General features: G+C 36.7%; 1 protein-coding gene across 2 annotated transcripts in view; it reads right to left on the minus strand.

Annotated features, from left to right (window-relative positions):
- Positions 1-7,843: 7,843 nt before the first annotated feature.
- The window catches only part of Fap (fibroblast activation protein alpha), a 70,650-nt gene continuing 63,264 nt past the window's right edge, over positions 7,844-15,229 (minus strand). The window contains exons 22-26 of one of the 2 annotated variants that reach the window (XM_047545362.1): positions 11,830-11,929; positions 10,710-10,774; positions 10,138-10,210; positions 9,773-9,846; positions 7,844-8,233 (exon numbers count right to left, since the gene is read on the minus strand). In XM_047545362.1, the coding sequence (XP_047401318.1) occupies positions 8,132-8,233; positions 9,773-9,846; positions 10,138-10,210; positions 10,710-10,774; positions 11,830-11,929 (414 nt within the window). In that variant the 3' untranslated portion in view covers positions 7,844-8,131. The remainder of the gene's footprint in view (positions 8,234-9,772; positions 9,847-10,137; positions 10,211-10,709; positions 10,775-11,829; positions 11,930-15,229) is intronic. The other variant, XM_047545363.1, reaches the window with a different exon arrangement.

Consider the following 15,229-nt stretch of genomic DNA (forward strand, 5'->3'; position numbering starts at 1 on the left):
ATTAAATGTACTTAAATTCTAATAATGATTAATAATAGGGTACTACTACTAGGGTCGTGTTGTGTATACTCTATTAAATATTTTCTTAATGACAGAAATCTGTTACAAAGCTATCTGAAAAGGCATTCCATTTCTTTTTCTAGAATACCTGACAAGAGGCACTGCCAGTGTTACATGGGACTCTGGTGACAGGAGGAGGGTCATGGTCCAGTGGATCTGGACCTATGCGATCTTAGGTAAGGTCCATGACACATACCTCATTTTCCTATTTAGAAATCACATACTTTAACTTCTAATTAATGGAGTTTCAAAAATTAAATAAAATAAATAGAGCACCTACATAAGAAAAAAAGAAAAACTATTACCCAAGACAGAAATTAATACCTACAGGCCAAATCTGTCACACAGATTTTTCTTTACATAAATTAGTTGTCAAGAATTCAAAATTGGGAGAGGGTTTACATTTTAAAACACACTTCTCAGGGCTCCTGTTGACAAAAATCAGGTCTGGACACAGGAAGCCCACATTTTGGCACTGTAAGTCTGAACCACTAGTGGTTTTCCTTTGGGTGCATCCTCCAGCTCCCAGAGCCCTGGCCTTGGCTTTCCAGGATCTCCCTCATCCCATCCTTGGTTGACTTCCTTCATCCTGATTGCCTACCGGGCCTCAGAGTTTGCTTGGAATTGTAAACTTTGCACCTAGGCATCTATTCCTTTTCTCCAATGTAAGATTTTCAGCAATCAATTTAAATCCTATAAAATGAACTAATCAAAGAAGGTGGTGGGCTCCTTGAGAATGTTTTCATCTGAGCATCACACAAGGCACCGATGCTCACTATACCTGTCTAAGTCAGGAAAAAGACTTCAACCTCAGCGCATCTAGGTTATCCATAACTGCTATCCAATCAAGCATTTCACCCCATCCTGATAAATAGAGCCTCAGAAAAACTCATTAGAGTTCCATATTGAGAGGGAAGTGTAACCACTTTGATTTTAGAAGATACTAAGATCCAAAGGTGAGAGGAGTTAATGAAAATATAATTTTTTCTCTTTTGGTACCAGGGTTAAACCCCGGGATGCTTTACCACTGAGCCACATCTACAGCCCTTTTTTTAATTTTTAATTTTGAAAGAGGGACTCGCTAAGTTGCTGAGGCTGCCTTTTATTTTTAATTGTAAACAAATGGGATACATGTTGTTTCTGTTTGAGGCTACCTTTGAACTTGCGATCTTGCCTCAGCGTTCTGAGTCACCCAGATTACAGGTGTGTGCCACGTACCTGGCTTTGACCTCAGATTTTTGAAGACAATTTAGGACTTAGGCATTGTTGTGTACTATTCCCTAATAGGATGCAGAAGATTTCTTAGGGTTTGCAAAGCATGGTTTGAAAGTCACGGATAGAGTCCAGTCCTTGTGAGACACAGAGACAATAGTTGAATCTTAGGAAGAGAAAGAAGTAGTCCAAATCACAAGAACTGGGACTCAGTTCTCTTTATTTTGTCTGGACATTTTGCAGCTGCTCAAGGCTGCACTCAACCAAATCGTGGGATCCTAAAAAGTTCAATGTATTTGTGTTGGATCACCAATTACAAAAGTATGATCTAAAATGCACAACTTTTGGAGGATATATCTGATTTATTTTTCATGACTTTAATTTTATCCTCTGAACTTAGGAGAACTAACCAACCAAACATTCAGGGTTTGAATTTATATGATCTGATCAGTGACAGAGTATAAAGCATGGGTATCCTTGTTCCCAAATGTAAAATAAACCTTTCACACTCGAAATATGCTCATTCATTAAAATATATTATTGTTTAAAAATACTATTCATAAAAGGTGAAAGATGTTCATGATCTGAAGAGAAACTAGTTAGCTTTTTTAAAAATAAAAGATGCTAGATACCCAATTGCAATTTCAGATGTTTATCTGATTTCCTGCAGTCTGAACATTTTGTGCCAAACTTCCTCAGTTTGCAGTGTCCCTTTAGTGATTCATCTAGAGGCAGCGAGTGTCTAAGTTAGGACAATGCAGTAGGATGAGTTTCCATTTCCTAATCCAAATTATTTTTGTTTCAAAGGCCAACCTCTTTTACATCTCTTGACTGATTGATGTTCTCCTTAACCCCATTTTCCTTGTTGCTTCTCAGGATTATTTTTTTTCTTCCTCTTTCTCTTTGCTTTGAGGGAAACAAAAGCAAGACCTGCTGTATTAAGTTACAGAAAGGGAAAGATGTTTCTAATAGGAGATTGCATATAGGGATCCTAGTTCCATGGAACCTCCTGGCTATAGCATGTGGTGATACATTCAGCAAATATTTATTGAGCTTCTCTTAACATATTCCTCCTGTCTAGGGCCTAGAAGCAGAGAGGTGAAATGACAGATGAGGTCTCTGCTCATAGGGAGCTGGTGTTCAAACAGGAGAAATAGAGAACAAATGGGTGCAGGCATAAATAAAATTATTTCTAATACTTCTAAGTACTATCAAGAAAGCAAACTAGATAATGTGGTTGGAAGTTTCTGACTGTTGGAAGTGACATTAAATCCAGGGACCAGGGAAATACCCTCTAAGGCAGTGAAACCTAGATAAGAAAGACATAGTCAAGGGAAAAGTTGAGAAAAGATTGTTCCAGGCCCTAAAGCAGAAAGAAGTTTGCCCTCCACAAAACCACAGAGAACAGCAGAGTGACTGGTTTGGTGAACAGTGTAAGACCCATGGAGATGGGCCCAAGAGGAAAGCTCTGTGGGTATTATAGGTTGCAAAGAAAGCCGGCACATGTATTGTCTGGGTCTTCCACCTGCATGGTGCCCTGGCAGTTGATCTCTCCCAATTGTGATTCAATCTCTACTATGAAATATTAGATTTCATAGACAGGTGTTAAGATACCAGGGTAAACTATTCATTCAGGGTACATGAACTTTCTTGGGTACTCACAACTTCAATATTGGTTATTCCTAAAAGACCACTTTGTTTTAGAAATAGAGATATAAGTGCCTGAGGATTCTAACACATTAAATTCACTGATATGAGAAAGAAATTTATTGGCTTCAGATGCACTCTATTGATTTCTTGAGAATTGGGTTTTTTATTTGAAAATGACAACAAAAAAATACTGGTTCATTTTATGTAACTAACAAACACCTACAAAATTCTTACTATGTCTGATACCGTTAACTCTACAAACAATAACTATTTTAAATCTCTAATCAACTCCATGAGGTAGGAATTATTATTATTTCTATTTCACTTATAAGGAAAATGAAGCAGAAAAAAAAATGTATAAAAATTGACCAAAGTTACATGCCTCGTATGTTCCTGACCTGGGATTCAAACCAGGTAGCCTAACACCCATGGCTTACTCAATGTGGTATACTGGACAAAAATGGTGATGATCAACATTCTATGCTTAAAAGATTAACATATAGGATATCTTGCATTTTATTTGAAAAAAAATGGGTACTTCTAATATTGTAAAGCATTGATTTAGTCTTCTGAAGAATTTGAGAGAGCAGCATTGTCCTCTGTAGAAATATAAAGTACTTGTATATATCAAAGCATCATCACTTTTATTCTTTATTTAAGTTACAAGTTCAGTTTAGAATTTGTGATATAAGCAAATTTTATAATATCAAAAAAGGATATTTCAAGAAAAACTAAATCATATGTGAATGGATAGTAGATTTTTTTTAACATGCCAATCATTTTTGTATTCTACTAAATGTTTCAGTAAGACTTGTATTTCAAAAACTTACCTTTATAGTAGTAAGAAAAATTCCTACTCCCAAAGATGCTATTAAAAATAATTCCTACTAACAAAGATACTTCTACACCTGCAGAAAAATGAACAGTAATTATGAAAGAAAGAAGAGGGATTGTCAAGCCACCATGGCATGACCTTGGCTTTATTGTGCCTCTATCTCAGTCATAGGATATAGATTTCCATAATCCTAAAGCAAAGGGTGGCATGCTATATTAATGAATAGTTGGTAAAACATACGCTGCCAAAGCACCTTTTAGAGTCATGAGACATAGTATTGGAATATTAATTAGAAGCCAATAGAATGAAATCAAATTGCTCTAGCTTGCCAACGATATTATCTGTGTCACAAAAAGAGGTTCTTATGATCAGCATGCTAGTAATGTATACCAATAATCTGAGCAGATGATCATTAGAAGCTTTTGCTAGAAACCAGGTCATTTCACTTATAAAGAGCTTGGTAAGGTGTAGGCACTTATTTCTTTCTGAATTAGAATTCATTCTACTTCGACTTGCCAAGGTACCTGTCCATAATGCCAAGGAAGCGTTTTAGCAATTCTCCTTCAGCAATTCACAGGCTGGGAATGATTTACTGCATTCAGAATTTTTCAATCTGTTTTATTGGATAAACTCAGAATATCTGGTTTATTGAATAAATTCAAAATCTCTGTTAGGTGCTTTCTTTCTTTTTTATAAACAGCATAATTGAAAGCATTGTTTTGGTAGAATCTTCTCAGAAGACCACATAATCACTATTTAAATTAGCCCTAATTCATTTTACATTTGCTTATTTTACTGTTAACTTTCCCAGAACTATTTTTTTTTTTTTTACAATTAGAACATCTGAATTTTAATTACATTACCATCAAGAAGCTCATTAAAGTCACTTAATTGGCAACATTTCCAAAAAAACCTTAGCTGGGTTTAATATATTTTAAAGAGTTACTGTCAAAGTATAATTTCACCATTACAAACAGCTTGGCAACAACATTTGCATAAAGATCTGTCAGTTTCTGAAAAATGCTCAAATGTTGGGAAAATCAGATTCGTTAAGTCGCCTTTACTGAAACAGCCTAGAAATGGAGAAATTGTCACACGTATTCATCCTTGTAACCCCTGATGTTCCCAGAATACTGCCATGCCAGCAGAGGGACTCAATAAATGTTTATTGAAGGCAATAAATAGTATACCTTACATGTAGGAATAGATTTAAAAAAATATAAAATCCCAGTAAAAGTTCTCTCATTTGTGTTACATTTAACTAAATACTAATATACTTGATTTTTGTTCTCATTTATAAAATACTAGATGATCATTTAGAATTTTTAGACCTTATAAATAGTTCTGGGGCCAGCTTTGTGGGACGATAATTTGTGATTACCTTTAGAACTTGTTCTATGGCTTCCTTCTTACATACATTAGAATTTTTTCTCTTCTTTTTTTTTCATCCACAGTATCTAAAACAATGACTTACAATTGCATTTGTTGAATGAATGAATGAATGAATAAATGAATGAATGAATGATTGGAAATCCCAAGTTTGTGATAAGTAAAGAATAATTGTACTTTGCAGCAGTTACCAGGTTAAGACACCCCTCTCCAAATACATTTGAAGATTAAAATGTGGCAAAAGGTCATGATTATTATATATTAACTTTTTAAAAGCAGAAAAGGCAAAGTTTTTTGAATCAGCCATTTTAATTTGGTATTTTCTACTTAAATTCTCTCCCCTTTGTACTTTGCATACCTTTTTTTTTGGTTGGGGGGTTCTGGGGATTGAACTCAGGGGCACCTGATCACTGAGCCACATCCCCAGTCCTATTTTGTATTTTATTTAGAGATGGGGTCTCACTGAGTTGCTTAGCACCTCACTTTTGCTAAGGCTGGCTTTGAATTCACAATCCTCCTGCCTCAGCCTCCCAAGCCGCTGGGATGACAGGCATGCACCACTGGGCCTGGCTTTGCATATCTTTTCTAAACCCAAAGAAGAATCTAGTAAAGCTGTATAAAATACCTGTTAAAAAAATTACCACTCAACTTGCTGCCTTGTTCTCAAAGTCATGCACAATGTCTGATACACAGTGAGACTCAACCCATGTCTGTTGAATGAAGAAATGAATGAATAGATGCTGAGACTCCTGAGGAAGACCTGGACGATTCTATCCAAGGGACTCAGGTTCCATCAATAGTAGTGTAGGAAACCTGAATTTTCATGAACCTAGAGGTATTCATTCATTCTTGCAACAGTTGGTGAGCTTCTATAATATACTGTGTTCCAAGACAGAGACTATGAAGATTTCTCTACGATAGTGTTGTCACAAGAGCACTTTGTGATGATGGACATCTTCTACATCCACACTGTCTACTATGGTAGTCACTAGAGACATATGAATAGTATGACCAAACAGCTGAATTATAATTGTATCTTCACTTTAGCTCTTTTAAAGTTGAAATAGCCACATGTGCTGAGAAGCTACCACAGTAGATAAAAACCACATGAATTTCACAGAGTGTGGAAGAATATGGTGTATTTGAGGAAATATTAGGCTTATAGAGGCTGATACTAGAAGAATGTGGAAAATCTGCACGTGGACAGGTTTTCAAAGGCTCAGTATGACCATGGATAATCACTGGAGGTTTCTAGATAGGCAAATGACATGATAGATTTGCCATGGAAGCAAAGGTCTAAGCTGGAGAATTCAACTTTTCAAATTCCACAAACAGAATAGAAATTGATGCAATAAGATTTCTTGTTCTTTATCAGTAAGATGCAATTTGTACCTTGTAGTCTCCTAGATTGAGTATTAGGAAATGACTACTGGTTGATCTCTCTCCACAGGGGGAGAATGTGAATGGTGAGAAAACCTCCAGGACCTCTTTTGGGTTTGTGTCAGAGACTGCTCTGTGGAGAAAGTAAAAGAAGGCAGTACTTTCCTTTGAGCCTCAGGGCATCGGTCACTGCATGGAGGTGGAGAAAAGGGGCTATTGCAGGTCCTGAGTTAGTGAAGGGGGTGTCTGGGCTCCCTGACCACAACAAAGCACCCCTTCCTGCTGTGTGAAGTGGGATTATTTGTTCTAAGTGGGAGGCATGGTTTTAGAAGGTAACTGTGGAAAGAGCATGGAACTGAGAAATACCTGAAAATTCTACAAAAGACTATAGTCTATAATTTCTGGAGCCCCTTCCTGCAGTAATCTTCCATGCCTGATCAGTTCTTCTGGCTACAGAACATGAGAGAAGGCATGAAGGTACTCCACTTGAAACTGGAAAGGAGGAATTAAGTTGGGATGGGGAGAAATAATCCAGGGTGGTTCAGTGCTGAGAGACATACCTGTGAAAAATCTCCTGGACAGTGGCTTGGTGGATACTTCCAACATTCATGAAAGAATATCTTCTGGTGACCTGGTGTGGATATTTTTAATTTTGTGGCAATCACAGAAGTGGCAAGCTGCCCATAGTTTCTAATTGATGGTGACAGTTTACTGGCAGAGCATTGCTTTCGGGATTACAGTTATTGCAGCTTCTTTTTCTTTTTAATTTTTCAAAATGAACTTTATAATGTAGAATTAAAACCCCAGAAAAATTTCGTAGCTATAAAAATTTCCCCTCTAGCTATTGGTGTCCATTTTATTTATTTGTTTTCTTAGTTTAGTTATGGCCTAGTAATCCGAAGGCACTTACTATTATTAATTTGAAAAAGGGATTTGACATGGGCACATTTCCAAATTTGAAGCATTTCTTAAAAGAAGTCTGAATTCCAAAAGTCTGACTTTATCCTTACCCAATGCTTTTGGCAATGCTAAAGAAATCTGGGAGAAATTTAATAAACATTTCTTGGAGGGAAAGCATAGAATGCAAACATCTCAAACTCAATTCATTGCATTTCCTGAACTCTGCTTTTGCCTTCTCTGACCTATTTGTTCCAGGATTTGAAGTTCTCATTATAAGAAAACTAAAACTGCTTCTAGATTCTTCTGCTCTATGACAATCATGATATTATTCATGCACTTACCCTGAACAACATTTCATTCTATGATAGAACCCAGAACCTGAAAATTAATGAACACAGACAACATGAGATAGCACTTGAACTTCTGGCTTTATTTTTTTTTTCTCAAATGAACAGGTGAAAAAATACTAGCTGTGTCCAAAAGAAAATGCATAGTTCCCTTTTTTCTTCTTCCACAGAGTACTAGAAAATGTAAACAATATTAAACTTGAACTTCTGAGTCTTCCTAAATTTTTACTATCCTTTAGACAAACATTCATTTGTTTGTTTACACCAGCATTTTACAACATAAAAGTAAACAGCAAACGGTCTGAGATATCCATATGAAGTTTTCAGATTGTGATATAGGCTTGTCTCTGTATCAGTTTTAGTCTGATGAAGAAAAACATTGTTTTAGGAAGTGGGTCATATGGGTGTATAAGTGGTTTGTGGACAGGCCAGATATGCCATGGTTCTGGTCAGAGTACCACTGAAACAAAAAAGGAAAGAAACCTGTTTTACTCATGAGTCACAAAATACATACAGCTTTGACTTTTTTTGTGTCCCACAACCTGCTATTTTTTCTTTTTAAATATTATTGGGAAATTCTACCCAAGAACACTTGAATGAATAAAAGAGTTTATACATGAACACTTAGAGCAGGAAGATCTACAGAACTTTTATTAGCTTCCCTACTGTTTTATACCCTTTAAACTGATATTTTGTAGACTCAGAGACTGAACTTTCACAGTGACCAGCATCCTGAGGCATTGGGATCAGAAAGCATGGGTTCCAAAGTTGGTGTTTTGGGTCTGGTCTTTGCATCTATGGAACTTGATTTTTTTCATTTGAAAAACAAAGGTATTGGATTTAATTTTCTCTAAGACAGCTTATAGCTCAAAAATCTCATGAGGAACAGACTTATTATCTGTTACAGAAAATTCACAGTGTAGTGCATCACATATGACCATGAATACCCCTTTAGAGTTAAAAATAGCATTGTAAAACTCTGGGTGCGGGGGGGGGGGCAGTCAGAGGTAATATAACAAAATAACTTTAAACTTTATTGTTGGAGAGATGCCAATAAGATTACTGTTTTCATAGAACAAAAGTGGCAGTGGTTGCAATTTAATGCTATATATTTACTGAGTTGGATTTTCTTTTAGGGAACATAATAAAAAAAATCAGAAAAATGATCAAATTATATCATGTGCACGTATGATTATGGTAAAATGAATCCAACTGTTATGTTTTATAATGCACCAATAAAAAAATCAGAAAAATCCCAACTCACCCTTTATAAATTATTAAAACAAACAAACTTCCAAAAGAAGAAGGAGCTCCCTTCCTGTCTTCTCATTCCACATAAGCAAGCAATTGAAGGAGAATTTATGCTCACTGAAGATGGAACAATGTGGCTACTAAGGACTGCTTTCTTATCTTGGCTTCTGTCTTATTTTGTCCTCTGTTTCCATTTCCCATTCCTCTGCAAACTGGATTTTACATTTAGCTCATTTATTCATTTGCTCAGTAAAAATCTGAGCTGTGTTGAATGGGGCATGTGCCAGGTGCTGAGCAGACACAGGTGAAAAGATTCTTTAACCCTGAATGGGGACTGCATGACTTCAGGGAAACTTGGCGATCCTGATGGCATCCAGCAATTGCTTTTTAACTGAATAACCAGAATTTTCTAGTTGCTTTGAGATTCCTAGTTTTCAAGGGACTGTAAGTACATGGATGCACTTACGTGTACAGGATTGCAGAACTATATGATGTTTGGGTTAGAATATCATTGGATCTTGTGAACTCCCTTATTTTATATAACTCAAGTAGGAACTTGAGAGGTAATCTTGCTTGCTTGCTCTTTCAGGGAGTTCATGAAAGATCCACAGTTTATTTGCTAAAGTTCTGCTTACTCTACTCTTCAGTCTCTTTGTCAGGTTTTACTAAAATATTAGATAAATAAGATCCCCTTCTTTTAGCTTGGGGGGTCTAAGGCCATGAACATGAGTGAAACAAAATTATGTACCATTGCCTGGAAATCCACTTGTGCATTAACCAGAGCTTTAGCAATCTGTGCTGAGTTTTGAAAGTGCACATTATCTGCAACAAAGAGAGAGAGAGAGAGAGAGAGAGAGAGAGAGAGAGGAGTTAAAGTGCTGCTAAATACCAGAAAGCATAGAGTGACAATGTACTGCCTGGAAATGAACACCAACAATTATCTAGTCATGCATTTGACATTGTCAGCAGTGAGTAATCACACTCAGATATGGAAATGTCCCTGACTCTTAGGTACTGACCCTGAGCATAGGCATAGGAGGATGCTTAATGTTTCTTAAACAAAGTGATGCTGGCTCAGTATTTTTATGTGTAAGAGTCTTGCTTAAACCTCACCATCTGCTGTTCCGTGGATGAGAAGATAGTCTACATTTCTGAAATATTCTGCTCTTGCCATCACAGTTGAATTCTGGAAAAGAGGAAAAATTAACATTTTAGTTGCTGCAAGTTCTAATAGAAAACTAGCTAAATCATTGTGCAATGGACTTAGCACCAATACTGAAATTATGTATTGCTTTGGTTGATAAATATTTAAGAGTCGGAGCAACACATTTTCATCATCATTTGCATTACTTCCATCTGATTCTTAGTTTGAAAAACTGAAAGTTTATGTGTCATATGTTACATATGAGTGAGACCTTAGGCATAAATGATGCCCGCTCAAGCTGTGTAGGGGTTGGGGGTGGGGAAGAGGACTGGGAAAAGGGAGGTTAGGGAAAGGAGAATGGGGAAAGAAAGAATAAAATCCCAAAAGGGGTAAAAATCCTTTTTAGTTTTGCTGTTAACAAAAGATCATCATTTTTGCTTGGGGACCCAGAATTAAAGCTGTAAAATTTGAATTTCTACTTTAAAATTATTTAGCATGTTTGAAATAAATTAATGGCCTAAATAAATTGGAAAATGCTTACTTTATAGTGTTCAAGATTATCATCCTTTGTTGGGAGACCCATGAATCGTTCTGTGTAGATAGATGCTACAAAAAATATAAGAACATGTTATTTGCATATGATACATGTCATTTCATTAACCAAAAAGAACTCTTCCTTTAATAACTGCACCTCAACTCTCCCATGAGAAGATTTTGAAATAAATTCTGCGTAAGTTTACATAATGATTGACCTCAATGAATGTATGTCACCTGTGTAGTTCAACTCAGTAGGGCAAGAGACTATGTAGGAAGAAATTACAGGAGCGGGAACATCCTAACATTTCCTTTCTAGAACAGCTCTTGAGCTTTTCTACTTTCATCTTTCTAGGGAGACTGTTGAGATGGACATGAAGCTGTTGAATGACCTCATATTTTAAAAGAAATCAGGAAAGCAGCCACTTGAGCACTTGACCGATGTCTTTTCTCATCTGAGATGAAATATGCCCCTAAATCCACTCCCTTCCAACACACACACACACACACACACACACACACACACACATTTTTTTCCTCTCTAAAAATCACAATGATCTCATTTCTGTCCTAATACAGGGAAGAGGATCTGGTGAAAGCCAATTTGTGTACAACTCTTTGAATCCCTTTCAAATAATTACTCTACACTGATGTTAATCACAAAAATAGGCAAATGCAGGAAGGGTTCTTCCCAAACATAGTTTTTAATTTCTGTGATTTCTGAAGTAAAGGAGATGTAGTTGCAAACTGCAACATGGAGGTGAATTGCTTGGTTCCCAGATGGACTTTGCACAAGATGTGCTTAAAAGCCAGTTATGCTGCAACGGTGTGCTTTCAAAAACAAAAGACTTAGCACTGATTTTAAAGATTTGGTTAGAGGCTCCAAGCTTCTGGGAGAAAATAAGATATATTGGATTTCAGAAGAGCCCTTCCTCACTCTAAAGATTTCTTTGATTGTTGCAGGGTGATTATAATGAATCACATGAACAACCTCATGTATAGATTACATTTTTCCTTGTGATGCTAGGGTGAATTTTATGGCATAATTTATTTTCCTAGCAACCTCAAATATAGAGTAATTATGTGTCAAAAGTTTTCATGGCAATATTTATGAAATGTTTCCATACCATAATATTCCCAGCTGGAGACCGGAGCCACTGCTATTCCACATTTGAAAAGACCAGTTCCAGACGCAAGGGCCAGTGATGAAACATAACCTCCGTAAGACTGTAGAGACATTGTTATGTGTCAGTCCCAGATTTACTTTCAGAATCTCTCTCCTCCATATTTTTAGAGCAATTCTACTCACAATCAGATTTCAAGGGAGCTGGGAGATATGCATAAGACTAAATTAAATGTCTGTCTTGCACCCTCAGCAGCAAGTTCCATCTGTAATTTTACCCCTAATAAATTAGAAATAATTGGTGTGCTAATCAGAATAGACTCTTCTAAAACAGGGTTGGAACAGTTTAAGATATAGACATAATTGCAACCTTTCTGCAAGAAAATTCTCCTTTCGTCTTCTATCTTTCTAGCTTGGACCTTGCTAGAACAAAAAGAGGATTCTACATGAAAGGGATGAACAGAAAAGGGGAATTATACCCAAACGTAAATGTTATATACTTTCTATTGTTTGCAAAAGTCAGTGAGGCAGAAATTGTGTGTATGTATCTACTCATTTTCATAACAAAACACTAAAAAGAAGCACATAAGAACCTTTCGGAGAGCTTAAGACATGGCCAGAGTTTGTGTATTATATAGCTACATATTCTGAGGAATTCTGACACAGCAGCACAAAGAAGCAAAAGTCTTTGGTATCTTTGAAACCCTTATATTTCATTCCACAAATTTAATGAAAAAGCAAAGAAATATAAAAAGGAGATAAAAAGTAGGGAGAGAGGAGTAGGTTTTTCTGGTCTTTCCTACAGGAATCAATGGGTGATTCAGAAATGGGACCCTGATAACATCATTTCCAAGTCACTTGGATAACTGAATATTTTCCTAAATATGAAAAATTAAACAGGGCATAACAAGGAGACTTGTGTCCTTCGGGAAGGCAATTTGGTCTGTTCGGACATACTTGGATGGAGGTCCTTCTTGGACTAAACCGGCTTCTGGAACGTGAACCAAAAAAATGTGTGCAGCAGGTTAGGAAGTGTTTCTCTGTTCATCCTCGCCTTGATGCAGGGACATCTGTAGCCATCCTAGGGCAGCAGTGTGACTCCCACTATAGTCTTGCCTTGTTTCTAAGACTTTTTTTTAACCACAAATTTGGGAATCGCTTCCTTCAGATCATGACAGATTATATCACATTTTACCACAGAAAAGTCAGTCCTTAGAGAGGGAAAACAAGTAAAAAAGAGAGAGATAGATGGAGGGAGAAAGAGAGAGAAGAGAGAGAGTGAGAGAGCTACAGACAGGGGATGGCAGCAAGTTCGTGCGTGGCAAGGGTCTATTCTGAAGCCATGAAATACAGGGAGTGGGAAAATAAGCTAAATTATCTTGTTGAATTCAACAGTTAAATGAAGATCCTCTAACTAGTTTACAGTTTTATGTCTCCAACTTGAAGGAATTTTATTGAGGGCCGTTGGCTGCAAAACACAGAATAAAAGAGGCGGCTCCAATTATACCATGGCCTCTTTTTATTATACTTGGAGTAGAACTGAACCATGTTTTAATAGGGGAAAATATATTTTAAAAACAGAAGGAACATTTGGGTTTGAAAATCATTGTGTTAAGTGAAAATTCTCTGATTCAAACTTTCACTTATAAAAATAATTTGTTGTGATTAGTAGGTTAGCAAGAACTATTTCTAAAATGAAAGGAGTTTCCTTTCTTTTTAATTTTAAATTTAAATGCGAGCAGGGTAAGGCTAAGACCTTTAGAAAAAATTATTATTGTTTTATTATGGCTTTATTGGAAAAGAGTGTTTACCAAAAATGAAAATACTAGGTCTTGTCCTGTTTCTCTTCTTCCATGCCCTAGAGCAGGAAACAGCATGAAGTGAGATTTGGCATGGAAAGACTTTGCACATAGTAAAATGGTTCTTGAACATTTCTGTTCAGACTCTTAGGAATTATTTAAATATATCAACTCAGAGATTAGGTGATAGTGCTATATTTAAATATAATTTTCCTGTCTTCAGAATGAATATAAAATTTCTCTAAGAATTTATAAGCGCAAAAAGCCAGTGTATCTGCAGTACAACAAAAGAAGGCTATACTTTAAATTCCCAGGCAGCTTGGAAAAGCTATTCCTATTGTAGAAATGAAGAGGGGGAGAAAAGCCTGCGTTGACTTTTTCTGCTCCCCAGGAGTGGGGCTCCCAGGCAGAGTGGGTGGCTGCCGTAAGAAAAGAACCCACAGAGCAGATTGGCCACGAGAATTCTAGAATTGTGTCCTTTGCACTTAGATGCCTTGCCATTTTGTTTAAATGAAGTATGTCTTTAAAAACATTCTTAGAAGGGCACAGAATTTTAAAAGAGGGCTTGTGGAACACTCTTATCTGAGCTATAATGCACATTGGGACATTTTACCTAAAAGCAATAATAATAACTAGCTAACATTTGTCTGGCCAAGTTTATTGTAATGGTCTCTGTGGTTCCACAGAATCTGTCGACTTCCCACCCTCCAACTCCTCCTCTTTCCCCTTGCTCCCTTGTTCTCTTGATGTTCTTTGACCTCTCTGAGCATGATCTAGCTTCAGAATGGTTGCAGATGCTGTCACCTCTGCCTGCGTGAACTTTCCCCAGAATTCAACCTGCTTCACTTCCTCACCTCTTCAAGTCTTAACTCAAATGTCACCCCAAAAGAGCCTTCTCCAACCATCTAATTAAAACACACCAACCCTGAACAACCCCTTTCTTGCTTGTTTTGCATTTCTCCCCACTGCTTACCATCACTCAACGTTCTTTATTTTATTTACCTTGCTTATTGTCTTTCTCCCCAACTATTCCCAACTCCTTAAGCACAGAGAATTCTGCCTCTCTTATCAATGAATGTTTCCCCAGCACTGAGGATATGGCCTGACATATAGTAGGAATACAATAAATACTTGTTGAATATGACTTTGCTATTCACTCACATAATTCTCAGAGTGACTTGGTGAGGAAACTGAAACCCAAGACACCTGATTCAGAAACTCAGGCTACTCTCCATCCCTACACCAGGGCAACTTCTTCTGGGGGTGGGGATAATATAGTCTAATACAGTCTCATTAGAAGTGCATTTGTCCTACTTTAACATCGTTGATCACACATAGCAATTCAAATTACTTATAATTAGTCACTGGAAGAGAAAGAACTAAGATTAAATAATGAACTAATGCTTATTCAACACCACCTGGCTAGGTCTATATTAACAAAGCAAAGCCCATAAGTGAGACTGTTTTTCTAATAATTTAGACAAAGACCTTACTGCTCTCCAATTGTTAGAATAATCGATTCATTTATTTAATTGCACATCGGTTTTTAACACTATTGACATTTTTGCTGGATAATTCTTTGTTGCAGGACTGTGTTGAGCATTG

Source organism: Sciurus carolinensis, chromosome 3 (genome assembly GCF_902686445.1).
Source record: "Sciurus carolinensis chromosome 3, mSciCar1.2, whole genome shotgun sequence".
Classification (NCBI taxonomy): Eukaryota; Metazoa; Chordata; class Mammalia; order Rodentia; family Sciuridae; genus Sciurus; species Sciurus carolinensis.